This window comes from Stenella coeruleoalba (assembly GCF_951394435.1).
Source record: "Stenella coeruleoalba genome assembly, chromosome: 5".
Taxonomy (NCBI): domain Eukaryota; kingdom Metazoa; phylum Chordata; class Mammalia; order Artiodactyla; family Delphinidae; genus Stenella; species Stenella coeruleoalba.
The window spans coordinates 63,611,903-63,636,687 of record NC_137150.1 but is presented as its reverse complement, the minus strand read 5'-3'; the positions used below and the strand labels follow the sequence as shown (position 1 = coordinate 63,636,687).

General features: G+C 42.2%; 1 protein-coding gene across 1 annotated transcript in view; it reads left to right on the top strand.

The window, feature by feature from the left end:
* The window catches only part of ETV5 (ETS variant transcription factor 5), a 54,772-nt gene that overhangs the window by 27,632 nt on the left and 2,355 nt on the right, over nucleotides 1-24,785 (top strand). Inside the window, exons 7-12 of the mRNA XM_079922375.1 lie at nucleotides 778-1,065; nucleotides 11,617-11,876; nucleotides 13,929-13,988; nucleotides 18,051-18,119; nucleotides 18,268-18,437; nucleotides 23,105-23,206. Of these exons, the coding sequence (XP_079778501.1) occupies nucleotides 778-1,065; nucleotides 11,617-11,876; nucleotides 13,929-13,988; nucleotides 18,051-18,119; nucleotides 18,268-18,437; nucleotides 23,105-23,206 (949 nt within the window). The remainder of the gene's footprint in view (nucleotides 1-777; nucleotides 1,066-11,616; nucleotides 11,877-13,928; nucleotides 13,989-18,050; nucleotides 18,120-18,267; nucleotides 18,438-23,104; nucleotides 23,207-24,785) is intronic.

Genomic DNA, 24,785 nt, shown 5'->3' with positions numbered 1-24,785 from the left:
TCTAGGTGTAGCCAGTCCAAATGCGGCTTTGTCTGCACGTAAAATGCAAAACTGTTAAATCGGCTCTCCAGGGGGGACTGAGTTCATGGGGTACCGAGCCCTCCTAAGGGAAAGAACCTTGAATGCTGGGATATTTGATCTGTGGCTTCGAGGGAGGGAATATATGCTTCTTCATGTCTATCATATGTTAATGTGAACTTTAAGCACCAAAGAAGTAATCTTCAAATCAGAATATATGAAAAAGTCCCCATGCTTGTGCCCTTTACTTAAGAATATCCAGGCCCCAGGAATGAAGCTTTAATTTTAAATCATTCTTTGCTCTGGAAGATAAACACAGGCCTGCCTGAAAGGGGGAGGAGAAGAGTTGTTAAGTGATGTTACAGCAGAAATTTATCTTCAATAAAGATTCTAATTCCTGGGAACCCTGGAATTCTTGGAGAGGGGGCCAGAAAACTCCTCCCAAGGCATACTTTCTCCCCTCATCTATCCACCCCTGCCCACGCATACATGGAGAGTTCTTTTAGAAAAGGGGAAAAAGGAAACCGGAAGCAGAGGCTAAAATTATCTTTGAGAAGAATCACTAGAAGTGTTAAACAAGTCCCTGTGACGCAGTGTGTTTGTCACTTTGCAGAGGTACAAATATTCCCTCGGGCTGCCAGCAATTTAACTATGTTAATGCTGTCATTTCCTGGCAACCGTGGGCTGCAAGCTGGACCTGGTGACCATGCTAATGGCTTCATTGCAGCTAAATGGTTCCTTCTCTTTTTCTGTTTACAGTGCCTATGATAGGAAGCCTCCCTCTGGGTTCAAGCCATTAACCCCTCCTACCACCCCCCTGTCGCCTACCCATCAGAATTCCCTATTTCCCCCACCTCAGGCAACTCTGCCCACCTCGGCACATGCCCCTGCGGCTGGCCCAGTACCAGGTGTGGGCCCCACCCCCAGCCCTCATTCACTTCCAGAACCTGGACCACAGCAGCAAACCTTTGCGGTCCCCCGGCCGCCACATCAGCCCCTGCAGATGCCAAAGATGATGCCTGAAAACCAGTATCCATCAGAACAGAGGTGGGTGCATATCTGGGCTTCCTTTACTGCCTCCTTCCCCCTCCCCTTTACCTCCCAGGGAGCGGGGAAGCAGTTAGTCATATTTACCAGGTACCTATGAAGATCTCATTCCATTGAGGCATCTTGTGATGTTAGACTACTAATAATATGAATAGGACCTGTTTATATATCACCTGAGGTACTGCACATGGGTTATAGACATTACAGCATCCTTGTGAAGTAGGTAGGGGAGAGGTAGCTGGTACTCTCCCCATCGCAGAGGCAGGGGAAGAGGGGCCTGCTCAGGATGCACAGTCCGTTGACCGTGGCTCCTCATTGGATGCTGCCTGCTAGAATTGCACTTTGGTTTATGCTACCCATAAATATTTTATTACCATTTTACTTACATATTAGGGAATATTGCTGAGTTATAGGAGGTATTATTACTCATTTGATTTTTAACACATTTTTACAGTAGGGGATTACCCAAGGACCTTATTTATAGTTTTTCACTTTTGAGATAGAGATCGTGACTTCACTCCAGGTAGTTCTACATTCTGAATAAGGAAATAGAGGCATCAGGAATAACTTGTCCGAAGTCATTCATTCTCAGAAAAACTAAGATGTAAAAGGAATCTACTCTGCAAACACCAAACTTAACCTCTTAGGTCCCAGCCTTCAAAGTCCATTACCTGCAATACTCTAGAACTTTGGATGCTTGTCACCTTCCTTTATACAGGATATTCTGCGGACCTGTCTTTTTTTTATTTCAAGTCCCTCTGGGATGAGGAGATAACGTAGTGGGGTAGTTGTCTGTGGTTACCAAGGGCTGCCAGGTGGTGACCATTGTTTGTCCTTTCTGTCTTTCTTGCTCTGCATAGGTGGGTGTGGGGGAGGAGGACAGGAGAGGAAGGACGTATGAGTGTTCCTTCCCCCGGCCTGGTCCAACCCAGATGCCTGCCGGTATTTAATTGGAGGTCACTTTCTTTATTTCTAGATGAAATGCAGAAAAGTAAGCACTCTTGTCTGGTTCCAATTCCCTTCCCCCTTTGCTGTGAAAGTCACCATAAAGAACTATATAACTTGTCTGGTTAGTGTTTATTCACCTGCTGAAGCCAGGGGGCCACAAACGCCAGTGATATACGGGGCCTGAGGGGAGAGTGTTGACTGGGGGCTGGCTCAGTGGTGGGCCTTGGTTTCCACAGGGAGCTCATCTGAAGGAGGCAGCTACCACGAAGCTTTTGCTAGTTCTTGCCTTGTATTAATAGTCTTATAGTTTTTCAAAATTTGGAAATTTGGATTTTTATGTAGAAATTCTAGGTTTGTTTGAGGTTTTTTTGTTTTGTTTTGTTTTGTTTTAAGCTGGCAACTAACTCAAATTTAAAACAGCAGTAACACTTTGCAGACTAAACAAAACCTCTCTGTGGGCAGAATCACCCTTAGGCCTGCAAGCTTGTGAACTCGAGCCTGGATGCCAGTTTTATTTCAATAATATTTCTGGTCTTATGTTTTTAAACAGTATCTTTCTGATTTTCTGCAGGGATTATTAATTGAAGACGAGGGTTGGGGTGGGGTATATGTTTGGTATTTGAAATAATTAGCAAACTTTATCTTTATTACACCATATAGAAAGGAAAATTACTTCGTGTTGAGTCTGTTTTATTCCTGTTTCCTCCCAATCTCTGTTTCTTATCCAGGGGCCTGTGTAAATAGATGGTGTCAATAGCTAACTAAACTGGGGGAGAAATCCCCTAGTTCTGCTGTGGTTATTCACCCCTTGCAGCCCTGGCAGGCAGGGAGCCTTAGTCTCAGTGATGAAGTAGGTTTGCCTCCTCCCAAAAGGAGGACATTTGATCCCTGAGATTTGAGTGTCTGTCCTCAGGTGTCCGAAGGCAGGAGCCAGAAAGTAGGTATTTCTTTTGGGGGGTGATTCCTCCCTGAAATCTGCTTGTCCACCTTGCACTCACTTCACCTTACCCTCTGCCTTTAGGGATGGTGGGTCTGAAATAAAAAGACCTCACATACGGGAGTGATAGAGATCCTTGAGAGAATTGGGGTGAAGGGCAGGCGCCTGGAGAGGTGAAATACAAGCAAGACTGGGTGCTTAGGCTTCTACCCCCAGACCACTATAGTCTCCAAGCTGAGGGTACAGGAGTCCCCATGGGGGGCTATTAATAATGCAGATTTCTTGCTCTACCCTAGAGATGGAGTTGTGGTTCTGGGGCAGGACCTGGAAATATTATTGTCACACTTTGGGACATCATGGTGCCACCCTCTCTTCTACCCTGACGCCTACTCCAACCCATCTTTTTTTCTTTTTAAGCAGCAAGTACCCAATACTCTGAATTTTGTTCTTATTGCCCTTGTCTGTTATTAATGAGATTTGATATCTGTGTGATGCAGAATACATCAAAAACATGACAATTGATTTTGCTTGTAGATACTGGATACCGTGCAGAAAATGAGACAAACTAAAATCCCTAGTCTGATTTTGTAAAAGTAATAGGAGTTGTAGTCATGTATGATTACAAGCTTAATAATTACATATTCAATAACTTATGCCTGCCTGAAAGTGGGGCAGATTAGTTTGTAACTGTAGCTTGTTCTTTGCTGACTTTTAATTTAAATTAGAGGGAATATTGCTTCAAAACTAACCCCATAACAAAAATGTGATATTTTGCAGGATAGAAGGAAATATAGTCTTATTTGAGCTGTTTTTTTTTTTAACAGCTCTGTAACCAAGGCAGAGTTAAAAAAAAAAACAAAAATCCCATTTTACAGATAAGGAAAAAAAATCAGACCTCAGAGCATCTAAAGGACTTCCTAAAGGTCACATAGCCAAATACAGGGTCCTACATTTGGAAGCCAAAACATTAACATATAAGTACACCATTTTGGTTATGCTTGCAGGAGGGAGGTTGCTAACAATCTACTGAAAGCTGAGTAAGGGACCTTGAGAAATCCATTTCGACCTTGAATTTTATCCATCACTTTATCTCCTAAACTACCAGAACTTTATCCATCTCTTAAACTACAAAATCCTACTTAATTCCCACATCACTTATCTAAGCCCACATTGTAACACCTATATTTTTCTGTTTTGCTCACAGCGTGCCTTATTTCTTCAGTTGAATAGAGCAAACTCTTTCAGGTTTAAAAATCATGACTTAGACCCCTTTCTTTAGACCACATTTAGCTCAGTATCTTGTCTTCAATGTTTATTGATAGCGATTGTTTGCTAAGATTATACTTTAAACAAGTAAAATATAATCCAATCAAGAGTACATTCTTAATGTTTTGTATAATCTTAGTATATAATTCTTTACAACTCAAAATTCGTTTTTAAAAGATAAATACTGTGTTGGAAAGCCGTGATTTATGTTCGTTATTTCCTCCCCTCAAGGAGGAGAAAAAAAACAAACATGTAATTTGGCATGTTCAGACATGTTCCATTTATCCTTAAAGAGCAGCTGCTCCTTGAAGAGGAGAAGTGCTTCTCATGCAGCTTTTCCACTCTCACAGGAGTTTTCACTGTGCTGTTTACGAGGTTCACATGTGCTGGGTGGAGGAACTTAGAAAATATTCCTATGTTATGCCCATAGTCCTGGCCAGATATGTTTTCATCTTTACTGTTCCATTTGTCATTCCATCTCAAGTTGAGTCCCCACAATTCAAATGAAGAGGCTCCACTAAGAAAAGCATCATCTAAGAATTTTGGAATACGCTGCTGTCGCACTTACGTGGCATCAAGGAGCAAGACAAAATTTAAGGAGATACCCCTGATGGTGGAAAAATCCTTTGCTTCTTGATGCTTCCTAAGGGCATCAGTATCGCAATAGGCTATCACACTGAAATCGATAGTCAGAACCGAGTCCCCAGAGTCATCAAGAAAGGGTCTGTTGTGTGCCACACAATCTAAAGGAGTGAGTGGCCTGGTTGAGAAGGTTCCCTCAGTGGTTATGATCGGAACTTCAGAGCTTAAAGGATGAGCCTACATTTTCTAGAATTGTGATTTAATAGAAAACTATTCCCTAAAGATGCTAGATTAAGAGATGTAATATATGCAAGTTTTTCTCTTGCTTCCACTTCCTCTCTTAAAGTCCATCCCTAATAAATTGCTGTTCATTTTTGTCCTTCATATTTCGTAGTTTTTAGAGAGGGAAGAACTTGACAGTGAGTCACACTTGTAGCCTGGCTGACGCGTGCCTCTCCACGCACTCCTGTTAACAGCGTGTTATGTGTGGCAGCGCAAATTCACTTCAGGATCCAAAACTGAGTTTCATAGATGCTTAATGGAACCTTCTTTGACGGACTGAATAATGTACTTCTAATGGTTCCAGTATGGGGTGATTTTTTTGGTTCTGAATCTTAAAAGGGCTTATTGTCTACATTTCCCCATGTTTACTATAGGATTTTTTTGGGGGTGGGGGGTTGCTCTTGGTTTTGTTTTTTCTTTTTTACCTTTTATCAAGCTAAAGGAAATTTCCTTCTTTCCTTAGTGTACTGACTTGGCCTCTCACCGTTGTGGCCTCTCCTGTTGCGGAGCACAGGCTCCGGACGCGCAGGCTCAGCGGCCGTGGCTCACGGGCCCAGCCACTCCGCGGCATGTGGGATCTTCCCAGACCGGGGCACGAACCCGTGTCCCCTGCATCAGCAGGCGGACTCTCAACCACTGCGCCACCAGGGAAGCCCCTGTACTGACATTTTTTAATATGACTACATACTGAGTCTTATCAAACACTTTTTCTGCCTCTATTGAGAGGATCAAACAAATTTTCTCCTTTAATTTTTCAATGTTATGAATTACATTGAGTTATGTGAAGCCAACCTCATATACTTGTGATAAGGCAAAATTATTTGTTATGTATTATCATTTATACATTGCTGGGCTAGGTTTTCCAGTATATATTTAGGACTTCTGCATTTGTATTTATGATTGAGAATAATGTATACTTTCTCTTTCTTACATTGTCCTTGTTGGGTTTTAGCATTGAGGTTATACTCACCAAATGAGTAGAGGGTATTCTCCTTTCTACATATTCCAGAATAGCTCGTGTGAATTTGGGGGTTTTCATTCCTTGAATTTTTGGAAGAATTTACCAGTAAAATCATTTGGGCCTGATGTTTTCTTTGTGGGAAGATTTTTTAATTACTGGTTGCTTCAGTGTCTTCACCTTTTATGGTCTTGCTCTGGGGATTCCTATTTAATTGAGTGAATTTAATAAATTATTTCTCTAGGAATTTTTCCGTTTTACGAGTTTTAAAATTAATTGGCATAAAGCTGTTCGTAATGTTCTTTTAACAACCTCTATAGCATCTGTTTATCCATTTTTCATTTTTGATGCTATTTATCTAGACCTTCTTAGTCTTAGCAGATTATATCACTCATCTTTTCAACAAATCAACTCTGGCTTTGCTCATTCTTTCTATTGGATGTTTTCTATTTCATTGATTTGTGCTCCTACTAAAATGTTTTACTCTATTTTCTTTGCTTATTCTGTTTTTTCCAACTTCTTTGGTTGGATGATTTGCTCATTAATTTTTTTAGCTTTCTTTATACTATAACCATATAACCAAATAAAGGTTCTCCTAAGGCTGGGGTGACCATACATTCAGTTTTTCCTGGGTCACTTATGGTTTATGAAAGTAATTGCTAATAGCTTCCCTTTTCACTCCTCAAAATATCATGGTTGGGACAATCAATTATTTGATCTCCCTTCCCAAGTCCTGCTTTAGCTGTATCCCACAGGGTCTGATTTGTGGCATTTAAAAAATTCAGTTCCAAGTGTTTTCTATTATTTCTTCAATCCTGGAGTTCTTAAAATATATATTTCTTGATTTCCAAACATATGGGAGTTTTCTAGCTGCCTGGACTACATGACTGTTATTTAAATGTCAGAAAGAGGGTATTTTAAAACAATTATAGAAACAATTGTACAAATAGTATAGGCCAATGGCTCTGGAGTTGAACAGACTAACAGCCTAAGATTGAATCCCAACTCTGCTACTTCCTATCTAAGAATTTTGGAATACACTGCTCTCTCACTTAACGTCTCTCCTATCTGTGTGACCTCAGGCAGGCATTTAACTTTTCTAAGCTTTGGTTTCTTCATCTGAAAATGGGAGAATACTAGATCATTGGGTGAATTAGATGAAGTCACATTGGCACAGGGAAAGTACTCAATAAATGTTTCCATGACAATTTTATTTCAAAAATCACTTTTATGGGGCTTCCCTGGTGGCGCAGTGGTTGAGAGTCCGCCTGCCGATGCAGGGGACATGGGTTCGTGCCCCAGTCCGGGAAGATCCCACATGCCGCGGAGTGGCTGGGCCCGTGAGCCACGGCCGCTGAGCCTGTGCGTCCAGAGCCTGTGCTCCGCAACAGGAGAGGCCACAACGGTGAGAGGCCCACGTATCGCAAAAGAAAAAAAAAAAAAAATCACTTTTATTGTTCCATAAAGAAAACTATCCTAAAGGAATCTTCCTTAAATGATGTAGATACTACAACGTAAATTTTAGTTGGTTCACTGTTTAATATTAAGTTTTAAAAATGTAAACCTCCCTGTATCCCTAAATCTTTTCATCATTAGACTTACTAATGTTGTACACGTAAAACTAATACTTTCACCATCTAATCTCCTGGTAACATCTTGTATTTACATCACCTTTTTTCTTCCATGTTCGATCTTGAGAAATCAGACAAATATCTAGGCCTTTAAAGGACATATTTTGTTCGTCATCTCTTTATGTTTTACCATAGTTTAGATAGGCCAATTTGAGTTTAGGCCAATTTGAGTTTAAGCAGTGCCAACAGGCCTCACAGAGTCCTGAGAGCTGTGTCAGAGTTCTTTGGTGGGCTTTTTAGGGACAATGTGTGGGTTTTGTTTTGCAGCAGTACCTGGCTCTTGGTATATGTCAGGAAAATCAATATTATGTGAAGTTAGGTGGTACGTTACCACCCGGAATAAAAGTCAGCATTCTCTTTCTGAGACAGGAGAGTGAGTAGGCAGCTAGGAGACTCTTATTTTGTGTGGAGGAAAGTCTTCTCCCAGTTCCTTAAGATCTTCCCTTACATTTGCATACCTTCTGAATTTAGCTTACTGTGGGGGTCAAGGTGGCATGGGGAGTTGATGGTGACGTTTGAAGGTAACATAAGATCAAGAACTCGGCAGCGTGCTGGGCCCTGTCTCACACAGTATCTTATGTAATCTTTACGACAGATCTTTGGGACAAGTAACCCGACTGTCCTTATTTTCCTGATGAGCAAACTGAGGCTCAGAGCATTTACATAACTAACCCAAGGTCACACAGCTAGTAAGGGGTAGAGATTGGATTTCAACCCAATGTGTTCTGACTTCGCAGTCAGAGCCTCTTACCCAGCTATGCTGCTTCTCTATTTTCTATCTTCTCTTAGCTTTAACGGAAATATTAAGTACGTGCTGGTGGTTTCTTAGCCAATTTTCTGTATCATCTCTCGGCTAGCCTCTGAACTGTCACTCTACTTCACCTGGCACCCATAGCCAGCCACTGTGTAGCCTTCGTTGAATCCACACTCTTCTCCTTTTTTCTCTAAGGATTGTGTTTACTCTATGTGTTGGCAGCAGAAACCGAAAAGGAAATGCAGAAAAAGCATCTAACGGTTTTCATAATGTAAACCAAATGTTGGTAGCGTGGGTGAGCTCTTGGGAGGAAAGGCGCTATATAAATCTGACAAATAAATAAATAACTGATTCTTTAAATAAACTGGCACTGAAAAAAGCCTTAATCTGTAACCTATTGAATTTAGGCTTGCTCAGTAGTCAGAAGTCTCCTTTTGCTCACCAACTGTGAGCTCACTATGGTCTGAAATCTGTTGGGATCACGGGGTGAGGGGGTGGTGGAAGGGGGGAGTGGTTATCAGGAGGAAGAAAGAGGTCTGTTAGGAGCCAAGCCACCCCTCCATTGAAAATGATTGCCTGCCTCAGTAAACAAGAGGCATCTCTGTCATAGCTGTGCTATGTATACAACACATTCTTAGATACTTCAGAAGGATTGCAGAAAGGGGAAGGGGGTTCAAATGAAGGTCAGTGAGTAAAGTTCACAGAATGTATTTGAGGACAAGAACTGAATTACTTTACTAATCTCTGCAAATAAAAGCCATTATCGGCAGCAAGCTCTGAGAGAATCTTTCTTCCAAATATGTTGGTTTTGTGACCTACCCTTAAGCTCCCCTTTGCCACTCCCGCTCCCTCAAAACAAACTAGGACAAAACAATCCCAGTTATAGAATCTGTTCTGCAGATCCCAGGCCTGTAAGCTTCATGCATCCTTAAAGTTATGCTGGGGGGAGGGGATGAGGGTTGCTGGCTGGTGCCCACCTGGAAGTACCTTTTCCTGAGGGGACCATAGCAGGCCAACTCTAGAGTTTCATTCTGGAAAGTGAGAAGATGAGCGCTGAGCGGAAGTGCAGTGATTGGGCCTGCCAGCTGCACAGGCTCCGGTTACAGAACTGAGCAGTTTGGTGCCGTCTCAGAGCCATCAAGGAAGTGATTTGTGGACGTTACTTTGGAAGGTGCTAGGAAGGTTGCAAAGCGGGGAAGGGAGAGAACATGGAAAGTGGGTGCCCTCGTTACTGTTCCTGCTAGCATAAACTTTGGGTACTTTATTTTAAAAAGCCCTAAAGAGTATCTTCACTTTCTTTTCTGCCCACTTCTTCAGAATTTGCGTTAAAAAAAAAATCAGGTGCAGCATGCTTCTGGTGCCTGTATTCTAAATGTCAAGCCTAAACCCAAGTTTCAAATTTACACTTCAAAGACCACAGAAGGGTTTCCTTAAATAACAGCAACCTTGAAAATTGCGCTCCTGGTGACAATCCACTGTAATGCATTCAGTGCCCACTGAAACTTACAGAGTTCATAAAACTCGTTTAAATAATTGGCCAGGCAGATTCTGATGCTTTTGGTGTCTGGGAGAAAAGGATAGATATATATAAAATAGTTTGGTGATCTTCATGTTATAAAATGGTCTTGTGGTGCTGCTTTTAGTAAGATAGTAAAGACTCACAGAGTGAGCCATGCTATACCCTGATCTAAACAGTGTTTTATCTGCACACAAATCTTTTCAGTTTAAGATTTTAAGTCTTGATGTTCTAGAAATCTATTGGCCACCTGTTGTCACAGATTGATTCTGATCAAATTCAAATTATTTGATTAAAACTATTAATAGGATCAAACTAAAAGTAGAGAGTAAGACCTTAATATTAAGGGTTACATTGTTGACTTTTAAAACTTACTTTTTTGATTACTAATGAAGTGAAACTTTTGGTCTATGACCATTTACATCCCTTTAGTGATTTCCCCGTTTATGTTCTTTACCCATTTTTCCTGTTGGCGTGTCCATCTTTTATTGATTTTTTAAAAGCCCTTTATATCAACAGTATTAACATTACTGTATCTGTTAGAGATTTTTCCTCAGTTTGTTTAATTTGGGGCCTTGTTTCTGGTATTTTCTGACTATTATATATTTTTCCCCCCAGTTTATCATTTTTCTTTAGGTTTCTTGTGTTTATTGACTTACAGAAATTTATACAAGGAGATATATCCATATTTATCTTCATGATATCTGCTGTTGGTATGATGTATTGACAGATTTTTCCTCACTCCAAGATATGTTTTCATATATATTTACTATCGTGGTTTCACATTGAAATCTTTATATAAAAATTTTGGCATGTGGTATAAAACAGGGATCTTTTTCCCCTCTTATTTGAAATGCTAACCTTAACAAGTAGCATATTCTGGAATATGCTTGACAGTTTGTGACTTCTCGTTGGATTCCTTTGACATGCCTATCTTTCATTCTTTGTATTCCTGTTATTGTGGCTTTATAATATTTGTCAGTCTAATAGATCATTCTTTCTTAATCTTTTAAAGTTTAGAATCATTTTGTCAAGTTGGTTAGGAAGGAATTGCTTTCACAGAATAATTTTCAGTGAGTGAACACCTTCCAGGTTCTAAATATTTTCTTTCATTAGATCGTTGCTTAGAAAATAGTTTTAAGATTTTATTCTTGTATAGCCTACACATTTCCTGATTTTTCCTAGGGATTTTATGGCTTTGATTGCTATTACATATAGGCTTTTTTTTTTTAACTATGTTTTCTAACTGTTTAACTTCTGGTTAAATACTCCTCTGTCTTTAAAAATTAATTCTGTCTACAGGTTAGAAAATGAATGAACCAGTGAACAAACATAACATGTTAGTGATATTTGCAAATAATTGGTTTTATATATTCAGATACGTAATCTGGCCCAACTATACACATAGACTGTGCATGAAATAAAAATTCATGGAAAATAAGATGCTCCCATGTCATTCATTGTTTTATTTATTTATTTTTTTGGCCAGTCCCTGACTCAGGAGGTTTGAAATGTGTGATATAATTTTGGGAAGAGGGTAAGATGTCCAGAAATAAGCATTAATAAGTACTTTGCAAATAATTCCATTAATCTGGACTTCTAATCCTCAGTGCTATATCACGGTAGGTATTCATCTTGTTCTTACTTAACAATGTAACTACTACTTTCTTTTTGCAGATTTCAGAGACAACTGTCTGAACCCTGCCACCCCTTCCCTCCTCAGTCAGGAGTTCCTGGAGATAATCGCCCCAATTACCACCGGCAAATGTCAGAACCTATCGTCCCTGCACCCCCCCCACCCCCTCAGGGATTCAAACAAGAATACCATGACCCACTCTATGAACATGGGGTCCCAGGCATGCCGGGCCCCCCAGCACATGGATTCCAGTCACCAATGGGAATCAAGCAGGAGCCCCGGGATTACTGCGTTGATTCAGGTAAGCATAAAATCATGCCGTTCCTTTCTTCAGTCTCTCATTCATCTGTCAGGTTGTTACTGTCTCTTCTATGTGCAGGGCTTTGGGGAGTAGTTTTTTAAAATTTGCCCTCAAAGAACTTAGGAGCTAGTAAAGCAAACATGTCTATGCATAACTGAATACAAAACAAAACAGAAAAGCCATGCAAATGGTAGGAAGAGCAGTAGGCATTCAGAAGTGGTGCACAGCACGTCTGAGTCCAAGCCTGAAGATTGCCGCCATCCAGTCTTGGTGATGTCCTTTCTTAAGACCGGTCATCTTTCGAGTCACTGGACACGGGGGATATTATTTCTGCATTTTAGGCCTGCCTCTAGTTTTGTGGCTTTCTTTTTGAATACAGTGACCCATTAAACTCCCAATACAAATATAAGAGAGTCCACATGTAGGATGGGATTCTTTCTATTCTTGAAATGAGTGGTGTTCTGAGAAATCGCCTGGTCTGTCATGGCTGTGTAGGGTGCTGGGTACGCCATGGAAAAGTTTGTCCTGTTAGTTGCTTCATAGGGGTCGCTGCTCTGTTGCAGTACTTTCATCTGGGAAAATTCCTGTGTCCTTCAGCTGTTGCCAGTGTACACAGGGAGAGGTATAACATGTTAGCACACGTATGGTTTGCTTTTGGGTTACCTCTTATCTAGAAACTTAAACGTAAAGAAGTTTAAGCTGGCCTTGGGAGTCCTCTCCACCCTCACCCGAACACTCCTTCACTGACTGCATATCTTGTAGGCCAGGCTTATTAAATGAGATCATTATGGGAAAGGAGAGTGGGAATTTTGCAGCTGGCACATTTAGAAACTCTTTCCTCTTCTTCATTTACCCATATTTTAAAAATGACACTTTTTTGCTCCTTTTCTTTTTGCAGTTGGTGCTAAAGGAATTTGAGGGTGGTGGGTCAGTTATCAACCTTTCCTGTGCGTGCTTTCCTTGAAGATCCTGGGGAGGGGGTGGGGCAGTATGTACTCAGTGGCTTTTGCAAATGGAATAGGATATAGGATTTTCTCTCGGCCTTCTGAGATAATACATAGATTGCTCAATTCAGGCAGAAATTGGTTATGGGAAAGGCTGGGGAGGTAGGCAGAAGGGAGACATCTGTTGCTTTATGATGGAAAAATTACCAAGTATAGGTATCGATAGCTTATAAAATGTCCACTCGCATTCCTCCTGAAGGCTCTGATGTATTTTTCTCAAGAGCAGGCATGACCAGCAGCATTTTCCCTTTGGGACTGACATTTTAATCGGTCCTATGAGTCTTTCACCCCATCCACTCCCTTAAAGCAAGACACCCAGCAGATGTTACCGTATCTACAATGCTTTGATCTGAGAGGTGTTCCCAGGGTGAAGCCTCATCCCACATGGGCACAGCTCAGCTCATTGTCTTTTGTCTCGATGGACACCTTGATAACATGGTGTCTGAAGAAGAGATCGCTTCAGCATGGGTTCCATTCTAACAGTAATAACGTGGGAGAAATGTGCTTGCCAAGCTGCAGTTCCTCACTCCTGCCCATTCTTGTCCTAGCTTCATCACTTCCCATCCCCTCATCTCTTTGACCTAAAAATACCCTCACTTCTTGGAGCAGAAATAGATATGACCATCAGCAGTAAAGGAGAGCAAACTGGGAAAGCTCTAAAGTGACCTTCCTGCCCCTCCAAACCCCAAAGCCCCTGAGTCAGGACAGGCAGAAGGCCACGTTGGCCTTTTGAAAGCCATTTTCTTCTTCTGTCATTAACTCTCTCACGAGGTTTGACGTTAACTAGTTTCTAAAATGAGCAAGTTATGAGAGTATTTTTTCCTCCCAGTTCTCTTGATTGTGAGTCGAGTCCTCCATTCAGATGGTGGGACATAGTGTTTCCCATGCTGCTTACTAGAGTGGTACCCCTTTTCCAAGACAAGGCCAAAAAGACATGACCTTGGAGCAGGAGAAAGTTTAGGGGCTTTCCTGCAGTGCTGCAGTTGGACCGATGTGCTGATTCAGCTGCAGAGACTGACAGGAGTGTGTGTGTCTGTTTCTCTTTCAGAAGTGCCTAACTGCCAGTCGTCCTACATGAGAGGGGGCTACTTCTCCAGTAGCCATGAAGGTAAGTAGCTCTTTAAAAAATAATAATATTCAAGGAAGCTTAAAGTTGCACAGTTTCGGGCTAAGATGTGAGATCGTAGTTTAAACCTTCCTTAGCTTGTGAACACGAGAGTTCACTTATCATGATCCCCAGCTATCTCGCACACAGGGTTTGAGGCATGCTCTTGACCTTTGAGGGCTGCCATCCTTTTCCATAGTAATGACCGTAACTTTTAAGAGGAAAACACGAACCGTCTGGTTTCCACCCTCCCATACAAGGAGGTTATGTATACATAGCTGTAGATAACACTATCACCTAAACTGGCACTTAGGAACTATGTCACGACTTGAGATGGTACCTTCAAGAGTTCTCTTCTGAATGCTGAAACAGGGAAGGATTTCTTTCTTAGAACACATTCCCCAGAAGTATGTCCTGTTTTCTGTCCTATACAGCTCTCCATAAATACCTAGAGCACTGTGATTCCCCAAACCTACAGCATCAGTCAGCTTCACCTGGGACTTGTTAGAAAAGCAGATTCTCAGGGCCCACCTGCTGAATCAGAGTCTCCAGGGGAGGGGCCCAGCACTGTGTTCCAACAAGCCCTCCCGGCAATTGTGACGCACACTGACCTGAGAACTAGGACTGCAGAGTCATGAGGCTCAGCTTTGGCTGCACATTAGAATCCCCTGGGGAACTGTTAAAACTTCTGGTGTCCAGGCTTCACCCAGAGCAATTAAATCAGAAATTCTCAGGTAGGACTCGGGCGTTAGTAGTTTGTAAAGCTTCCTGGGTGATTCTCATGTGTCCCAGGGTGACAACCACTGTTCTAGAGTTTTAGAGAAAGGTTGAAAGAGCCAGTAAGATAGCACTGTGAAGCATTGGCTGGTTATTGTGAGTGATTGGTTCACAAGAGTGGTCTCTATGGGTGGCTGCCTCCCACTGACTTGGTTAGAGGGGAGACCCAGTGTGGCTGCCACGGGCACCCGGGGATATTCCGAGTGTCCAGCCCTGGGAAGGAAGGGCAGTCTACTGGACCTCTGGCCGTGATCGGCACAGCTGTGTGGGGCTCTCTTCCAGGTTCCCGAATGTTTCTATAGCAGCAGTTGATGTCTGCAGCAGGCGAACTAGAAGGGAGTGAGGGAAGAGAGGGAGGAAAACACTTTGCATGATTACAACATTTAGAAAGGAGCATGCTCTTAAAGGAAATATTTTTAGTAAGGCATCGGGCTGCTTACTACACACAGAATATCTGCGAGCTTGTGTTTTTCCCCCACTTCTTCCCTGACCCCATACACATTGAAGAAATTAGTTTCAAAGAGATCTGCATTCTTAATTGCTCTCAATTACCCTGACATGGTTTTTCTCTCCTCCTTATACGGGCTTGACCACAGATGCCCGTGAAATAGTGAGACAAGTGTTTCTGATTGGCATCTGTGATTACTAAGACAGCCATCCTGCCTTAGCGTTCACCTGGAATCTTTGCATACTGTTTTGAATCTTTCATTTCCACTTTGTCCCTCAAACAGGTTCTTCCTTCCTGCCACCTTTATTTGAGTGATTAGATGGTTGTGGCCACAACTGATGTAACTGCTGTGCAAATTCAACTGACTTAAATTTCACTTAAACCAACAGCATCTTCCAGATGTTTTAGAGAACCACATGTGGCAATGACTAGAAACCACAAAGTACACCAAAACGATACTCATGGGCAGGGCTTCATCTGATTAGTTTGAAAAACCAAACCTAGAATTTAATCTGGATTTACATTTTTTCCCTATATACTGTGAACTGTGAATGTATTTTCTTTACCTTAGAGGAAGAAAAGCTCTAAAAATAAAATGGCAATTTTGACAGGTGTGTAAACTTTGTAGTTTATTTATAATGACTTTATAATAAGGCTGTTAAAACATCACTGGAATAGCAAAATCCATGTGGAAAGTCAGGAAATACATAGCTTCCTGGTAGCCAAGGCAAAAAGCATGAAGCATGATGGATTATGTAATTCTTGTTAATATAAAGTATAATAGTTTGTCATAAGTCAGTTTCCTAGTACCAACTTGGAAAATAAATTATAGGAGTCCCTGAATCCCTAACTTAAAAGTTAGTATTGCATTCTTAAAGCTTTTAATGGAAACTATAGATTCCCTCATATTTATTCAAATATTTATTGAGCACTTACGTACCAGGTGCTATAAGGAGGCTAAGATATTCAGGATGTGTCCTTTTACTAAAGGAATTTAGAATCCATGACAGAATATAAGAAAAAGCTCTCACATTATCCAGTTAATCTTTTAATAGCACTTATCACAATGTACAAGTACTTACTGTCTTAATTTCTTATAATTATCATGTATTGCACATTTATGTACCAGGAGCTATCCTTAGCTCTCTATTGTAAAGATAAATCGGTCAATGGAACAGAATATGTATCAACTCATTAAATTCTCACAAGCCTATAAGGTGGGAATTATTATCTTCCCCAGTCTTCAGATGAGGAAATTAACTTGAGAGCAATTAATTAACTTGTTCAAGGTCACACAGTTAACCTAGGTCTATCAGTCTGGCTCCAGGGCCCACACTTTCCACAGTACACCATGTCTCTTTTTTCCCTACTTTGTTGTCTGTCCCCACCAGTTGGGACGCAAGCTCCACGAGAGCAAGCACGGAGTCTGTATTCTTCTATCTACCCCCTTCTAGCACGGTGCCTGGCATAAATATTTATTGGATTAAATACTAAATAAAATATACTTCCTTTGTAGTTAAGCAGAGAAATAATGCTTGGGGCTGAGGAAACAAAAATGAATAATACAGAACCTTAAAACAGTCTGTTTCCTCCAGGTTGGGCAGTGTTTTCCCAACCCCAGGCCTCTTTAAAATTGTGCTGATCCTGCCAAGGAGAACTTCACCCGGGCTGATTGTGAAGAAAAAGAACAGATTCTTTCTTGGCACCTTTACCCAGGGATTTTAAATCAGAGCAAATCCCTCTCAAAATCTAATGCTAGCCCTTCACTGCAGAGCAACCTCCTCTGCCCTCCCCCTACCACGTACCTGATACTCATACGCCTGGACCGCACACCAGACGAACTGATCAGAGAACCAAGCACAGGGAGTACCACTGAGCAGACAGGAGCTCCTGCTGCTTCCTCTTGAGAAGTGTGCGGGTAGAGGAGAGTACGCTGGAGCACTCGCCCCCTGGAACAGGCTGGACCGCAGCCAAGGGTGTGGTCCCATCACGCCTGTCTACTAACTGGCTTTGGCTTGAGCCGCTGGCCTTGTCAGGGTGCCTGGCGACCTGGTGGTCAGCGTTGAATGCATATGAAGGGTTGGTGGGTTTAGGATGCCAGGCCATCCTTCTTCTTGACACCTTCCACTTTTTGCCCTGCCTTCCTTTCATTTCCACTTACATGTGTTGTTGGACCAGTCAGTTCCCCTTTGTTTTCTTGTCTATACAGTGAATAAGTTTTATTGACAGAAAGTCTCTTCAGATTCCTTCCACAGTGTCTGGAGGTGATAATACCTCCAACTTTTTGAAATTATTGCTTGTCACAGTCCTCCACAGGCCCAAGCCTTTACTCATTTGGCATTGTTCTCTACCCTCCAAGCTTTTTCATGACTGAGTGAGGTGTGTGGGCAGCCTAGACAAGCAGTAAGAAAGGTTGAAATTAATATTTGCTAAAAGGAAAACGGCTAGACCACGTATAGATCAACCAAATCCACCCGGTAAGGCCAACTGAAATAGATGAGATGTCTTTTCAGATACAAAGGCTTAGTCATGGACATACTGATCCATGCAGACCTTGTAAGCAAGATGCAAAGGAACGTACAGGTGACTCAGTGCCTCCCTGCAGTCTCAGCTCTGATAGCAGGAACTGATGCTCCTCTGACTGAAGCGCAGGTGATTGCATCAGAACAGAACGCCTAAGTCCTGGTGAAGTTGAAGTTCCCTCCAAAATTCAGTCTGGCATAGAGCAGTTCATCAGGCTGAGGACCTGAAATGGTAGAATCCTATTTTAGTCCTTAAATCCAGAGTTTTCAGAGAACACTATTTGTTAAGCAACATGTTCTTTCTAAATTCTTCTTCAGGTTTTTCATATGAGAAGGATCCCCGGTTGTACTTTGACGACACCTGTGTTGTTCCTGAGAGACTGGAAGGTAAGTAGCCACATCCAGTTTGTTGGGAAGCTGGAAGGTTCAAGATGTCAGAGTATGTTCATCAGTCTTGATGCTAAATTAGTGTTTGCCCAAATCAGCTGAGAAACTTGAGACTAAAGTACCACATATGTGTCTTTGTCTCAAACAGGCAAAGTCAAACAAGAGCCCACCATGTATCGGGAGGGGCCTCCTTACCAGAGGCGAGGTTCCCTTCAGCTGTGGCAGTTCCTGGTTACCCTTCTTGACGACCCAGCCAATGCCCACTTCATTGCCTGGACAGGCCGAGGCATGGAGTTCAAGCTGATAGAACCGGAGGAGGTAAGCGCTGGAAGCTGGGATCAGGTGATTTGATTTGTTGATGTTTGTTCCTGTTCTCCATTGAGCCTTTTTACAGTGTTAAATACGCTCTTCCTTCTCGTTCAGATTCTAGCCTGGCCACTGGGCTTGGCAGTGCCTTTTCTATGAATAGGACAACTTACAATTCACAGACAGGCAGAGTTCTCCACTGCAGAATATATAAAATGTATTAGTAACACTTCTGCAAACTCTGGGGAGGGAGGCCATGAAGACTTACATTCTAATAGGGTCTGCTCTCTCTGTTGGAAAGTCTTTTTCAAGTGTTCTTTCAGTGATACCAACTTGTTTTGGTGTCAACCCTCATATGTCATAGCCTATACCAGAGGTTACATGAACAGATTTTAAGACATATTGGTAATATATTATAGGTTGCAACTACCCCACTGTGTATTTCAAATGGCTCTAACCTAGAGAAATAAAATTATCAGAGATGGGTCAATCTTAGGAAGTTAGATTTTTTTTTTAAAATGTAATATCACAGTGGTTGAGAGAGGACACAAACTTTCATTATTTTGTTAATAGAAAGAAGAAACATTGTTACTGTCTGTTTGCCCAGACTCTTGACAGAAAGGCCAATGGACAGAACCAATGCCATTTCTTCAAAAGGGGAGAACATCATGGAACTCTTCCTTTCCTGAATATTGCAAAGTAAATTAAATCAGGCTCTGAGTTTGGCATATTTCAAAAGGGGTTGTTTTATGTTTGTTTGTTTTGGTTTTATGGCCACGCCACACGGCTTACGGGATCGTAGTTCCCTCAGCAGTGAGAGCTCGGAATCCTAACCCCTGGACCGCCAGGGAATTCCCAAAGGGGTTGATTTGATTTCTATTTGATTTAGAATCTAGAGAGATTATAAATAGAAAAGAAATAACTTCCCTGAAAATACGACATATGCTTCTTTTGGTAGCATATACTTAGGTGTTACATATTAAACCAGCAGAGCAAAATGTATCTTTGGGTTGGGTGTGATTGGAATGGGACCAATGCTCTCGGAAGGAGTTTGAACAGGGACTGCAGTTGTAGATGTTTTTCCATCAATTCCAGGGCTCACTTTAGCACACCAGGGGGACAGGTGGGTATGGGGGTTAACAGCAGGAGATTTGGAAGAAGAAAGGAGCCTGAAAGTTAAGATGAGCAAAGGAGAATGTGTGGATTGGAGACTTAAGGAGAATCCTGACTGAGAGGAGAGGAAGGCAGGCTTCATTAAAGGCAGTTAGAGAAGATACATGTATGGTGTTCCCGATCTTGCATCATTCACAAAAAAATAGAAATATGTCAACACCTCATATTGTAAACGGTTTCTGTTAAGAGTCAGTCTACCTTCAAAGCCAGAGTTTGGTACTGCCGTGTTTTCCTAAGGGTGTCTTTTTGGCTAAGTCGTGTTTAGAAGTGGAGCTGTGTTTGTGGCTTCCAGCCACACTGGAGAGCATCCGCCCTGCATTCTTTTCCTCATAACGTGGCCTGGTTTATGTGAGGCTTGAGGAAAGCATGTCGCCCAGACTCACTAAGGCTTTTCGAAAGTCAGTCTGTCATGTGGGCAGCCCTTATTGATTTATCTCATTGCAGACAGGAGCTTTTATTACTTTATTGCCACTGCCTCTGGCCTAAGCACAGGCTGTATAGCTGCAGGTAAACCTGGTTATGACCCTTTGTAAAGCTGTTATTGAATCTGCTGCTCTCCTACCAGTGGTAAAGAAAATGATGAACAGATGGCCAAGGGCCCCGGCTTTCTTAATAACGAAGCTAATACTAAGCCAGAATGCTCACAGAAATGCCAAGCAGCCAAGTCGCAGGGGAGGCCTGTGGTGGCCTGGAGCCTCCCTCAGCTGGTTGGACAGCTTTGTTTCTTCAGGAAGTACTTCTTTCCGCCGCACCTTGAAATCCCCGAGCATTCCATGAACTCCGAATATTCCATTCTCTTAACCCAGGATCAGCTCTGTTCCACGTGTGCACTCTGGCCTCGGGACATGCAGCATTTGAATTTTTTCGCTCTCTAATCCTTGTATAACTCGGAGGGCCCTACTCTTGTTACTGTCAGGAAGATACCAACTCCTCGAAAAAGCTGTAAGAAGTTGTCATGGGGGAAGCTTGAAGGGTGAAGCGGAGGAGGAAGCTGTTTGGGCCGTAATTGTAGGCAGCTGTGTGGCTGAGTAGTGCACTCTGGGTAATTATCCATAATATCCATTACACTGTGCATGGAAATTGTGGTTTTGGAACTGCTTTTGGCAGGCCTCCTAATCAAATGTCTTTTGATTGTCATCCAGCTTAGCACCCTCTCAATTATGACTGACTCGGCTTTAATCTGGAGCCATTTTAACTGTGAATCTGCATTAATGAATATTTTGGGGGGTAGGGTTGTTTGTTGAACATGTGGCGGATAACTGATGCCGTGGGGAGGTTTAAAAGGACGGGCTGCTAGAAAGAGCCGCTCCCTGCGCTGCGGCTGCTCTCTCTTAAAAAGGGAGGAAGAGACGTGAGGTTTTCTTGTTTGTTTGTTTTTAAAACTCCTTCGGCCTCCGTCCTCAAGATGCATGCTATCAAAGTAACGAATGTGAAAGACGAAAGAAAGGAGGAGCTGGTAGCAAGCTATTGCCTGCTCCCCTCCCCCCAGAAATGGGACAGCCCTAATTCCCAGCTGCTCTGCAGTTGTGCTGCATCATGATTACTGCAGAAGGAGCAGCCCTGGTGAGGGCTACTGAATCAGAGGGCCCTGGCCCAAGAGGATGAGTCAGTAACTATGGCTACCAGAGCTGCTTTGAAGTCTGTGCATATATAAAACCTCTCTCCAGCAAGCTCCTGCATATGCACGCGACAGCAAAGAGAGGTCACGGCTGAAGTTGAAAAATATTCACGAATTGTTTTCCACCACTGACTATAGTAAAATGATGAGGCTGGGCTTCTTTTAAGGGTCCCTGCATCACTTGTGTCTGACAGCAGTTCAAGTACAGTTTCATGCTGTCATTTCTTCTGAACAGGTAAAAGGACACGTATTGACTTAACAGGTTCTTTCTTACCCCTATTTCTGTTGGTTTAAAAATAGAAATTGGTTAAAAAAAGAAGTTGGTTAAAAATTGAAATTGGTTAAAAACTGGTTAAAAATAGAAATTGATTAAAAATTGGTTTTATCTTCTCGGGACTTCCCTGGCGGTCCAGTAGTTAAGACTCCACGCTTCCACTGCAGGGGACACCATTTGATCCCTGGTCGGGGAACTAAGATCCTGCATGCTGCTTGGTGCAGCCAAAAATAATAATAGTAAAATAAAATGTTTGTCTTCTTTAACGAGGGGATGTATTTTTGGTTCATTTTGTCTTTTGGGCCATTTCAAAGAGTTGAACGGGTGCAATGTGGAGAAAGGGGGAGAGCCAGGGATAATCGTGTGTGCCGTGGGGCGCAAAGCAAACGAATGGAAATTTAACTTTCACACAGTGTCTTGCAAGGCAGAGTGGAATCGTGGCTATTGAATTACTGTAATATAATTAGGACAGATGCATTCTTCCCTACTTACCAGATTATTTTTGGTATTTATTAAAGGTCATCTTAGAATCCTGAATTCAGAAGATGTTGTTTTCATTCTGCCCCAAATACTTTTAAAGAATACTTCAAGTGAAATGTGGTTTTATGATCCACCTTTTCCACTTGCAGGCTCCCTACTTCTCATTCCATGTTTGTCATCTTTTTTCTTTTTTAATAAAAAGGAATGTAGTTATTTTGGTTTTTTAAGTTTCTAAAACTGACCCAAAATGTTCAAAACATGATCCCTGGTTTGCATACATTTAAAGACCTCATGTTTCCAAGGTTATTCTTCTCTTACCTCGACAGTCATCCTGATAAGTAGGATTTGGGATGTTGAGATACTTGAGAACAGAAATTGCTTGGCTGTCCTGCTGAACTCCACTAGGAAGTTTTCTTGCTATAAGGTCTCTTTGCCCAAACCTCCATTTACACCCTCCCCATCACTGCACCTCAGAGGTGGACCAAGTTGGATATAATGCACTTCAGAACTGTTTGGGAAGCCCTGTTAATTTTTCATTAAGTGGATAATGGTGCTACATGTTTTAGTGTCCATTCTGCAAGTCTGCTGGGAGCAGGGGATTGGATGGCAGCAGGCTGAAATGATCCGATTCCCCTTTACTCCATGAGCTGCTATAAGTAAACATCTACCAGCCCCTCTCCAATCTTATTAGAATTGAACTTTTGCTCTGCTGGCCCATTAGCAACTCACCAGTGTGTTTCTAATGTTTCAGGAATGACCATTCTAATTATTCCTTATTGACTGCTACAGAAACCATAGCACTTAATGGCAACATGCTAATGGTCTATGGGTATTGGTCGATAATTCATATGTGGAGAAACAGTAGAGAGCCTGCTTCCTCTGGGACGCTAGCCGAGCCCTCTGCAATCTTAAAGTGCTAGGATTTTTCCACCTCTAGGTCTCACCTCTTAGCATTTGACTGAATCATCACCTTTGCTAAATGTTTGGTCTTGAGGGAATTCAGTGCTTTTCCTTCCAGGTCAGAGAAATGGGTCACTGACCAAAGCAGTCAGATTCTAGAACTGGCTCTCCTGGGATTGGGAGAAAACCACTAAGCCCAGGGAATGAGTTTCCATTGCTTTCCTGTCTCTTCAGGTCGCTCGGCGTTGGGGCATTCAGAAGAACCGGCCAGCCATGAACTACGACAAGCTCAGCCGATCTCTACGCTATTACTATGAAAAGGGCATCATGCAGAAGGTGAGCGATTACTAGAGACGCTTAGACCACTCTAGGACCACTCTCAAAGAAAATGTCAAGGGCTTCTGAAATAAAACTGTATGTGATGACTGGGAGGACATGTTAGCCTCGTAAGTAATTCTGTGATAGGAAAAACATCTTGGAAAAACTTAAGTTAAATGAGATAATAAGGAGCACCTTTAATGCTGTTGGGTACGTGAAAGCCAAAGGTTGTGTATGGAAGACACTGTAGGAAAATTAGGCTCCTCTGCTTTAAACTGTCTCTACTTACAAAAACATCCAGAGGGCTTCCCTGGTGGCACAGTGGTTGAGAGTCCGCCTGCCGATGCAGGGGACGCGGGTTCGTGGCCCGGTCTGGGAAGATCCCACATGCCGCGGAGCGGCTGGGCCCGTGAGACATGGCCGCTGAGCCTGTGCGTCCGGAGCCTGTGCTCCGCAACAGGAGAGGCCCGCATACCGCAAAAAAAAAAAAAAAAAAAAAAAAAAACATCCAGACATTTAGGCCAACTATTATATCCATAAAGGAGCAAGTGAGGGAATCTACTTGAAGGTCTCCCCTCCCATGAGAGCTTAGGCGAAGTCTTTAGTTGAAACACCGAGACCTCCAACTATGTTGGTTTAATACTCCCAAAAGTGTTAGGGCAGTAAAAAAAAAATCTTATTTCTCTTTTAGAACCTTAGAAACTGGAACTCAAGTTAAAAACCCAAGGTTTGCAAAATGGCAGAATCACCTGGTAGCAGGTAGCAGAAAAAAGGATGAAGTGTCATTTTGAGGAAGCCAATGCAAAATCCTTATTGCGATAGGTGGTGAAGAGCCACAATCTTAAAATCCTGTGGATAGGCAGAAGATGAGAATGGAAAATCTTTGATTGGTTTTTCTTAGCCATCAGATTTTATACTGTACTGTTGCCCAGATTCTAGCATTTACACATTTAAGCAGTCTACATGATAGATGCCAAGATGCACTCAGAAGTATGTGGTCATTGCTGCTGAGAACTTGTCTACGCTGAAGCCAGGCTTATCTTTCTCAGAGGCAGGTGGTAATATGACCCCATATTCCTCTCATCTCCTTAAAAATTATTAAAACAGCTTTTCATGGATGGTCTTCTGGATAAGATCCAGACTTTTTAATGCTTCATACAGGCTCAAGGCACCATTAAACCCTCATTTCCTCACTTGTACTTGGCTGCTTTCACTAGCATAGCCATCTTTCTCTTAATATATTTGTTTACCGAACAATACATATCACATTCATGTAAGTTATCAAGCATACTATAAAATGAAAAACTACCTATTAAACTACCGTCCTACTTAAGAACACTCCTAACGCCTTCATTGCCTGGCCAGCCCCTACTTGTTTTCTCAGTAAATCACCTCTTTACTCCAAGAATCTGAAGTTCTCAGGCTGAGTTACATGGTCCCTCTTCTGCTTCTGAGAGCACCTGGGCTCATCTCCATCACTTCCCCTACTGTCTGTATTGTAAGTTACTCCCCGGCTTGTCAGTATCTGCTACAGGAGTATCAGCTCCTTTGGGGCAGGAATGAGGGTTTGACTTCAGTGCTTGTCACAGAGTGAATA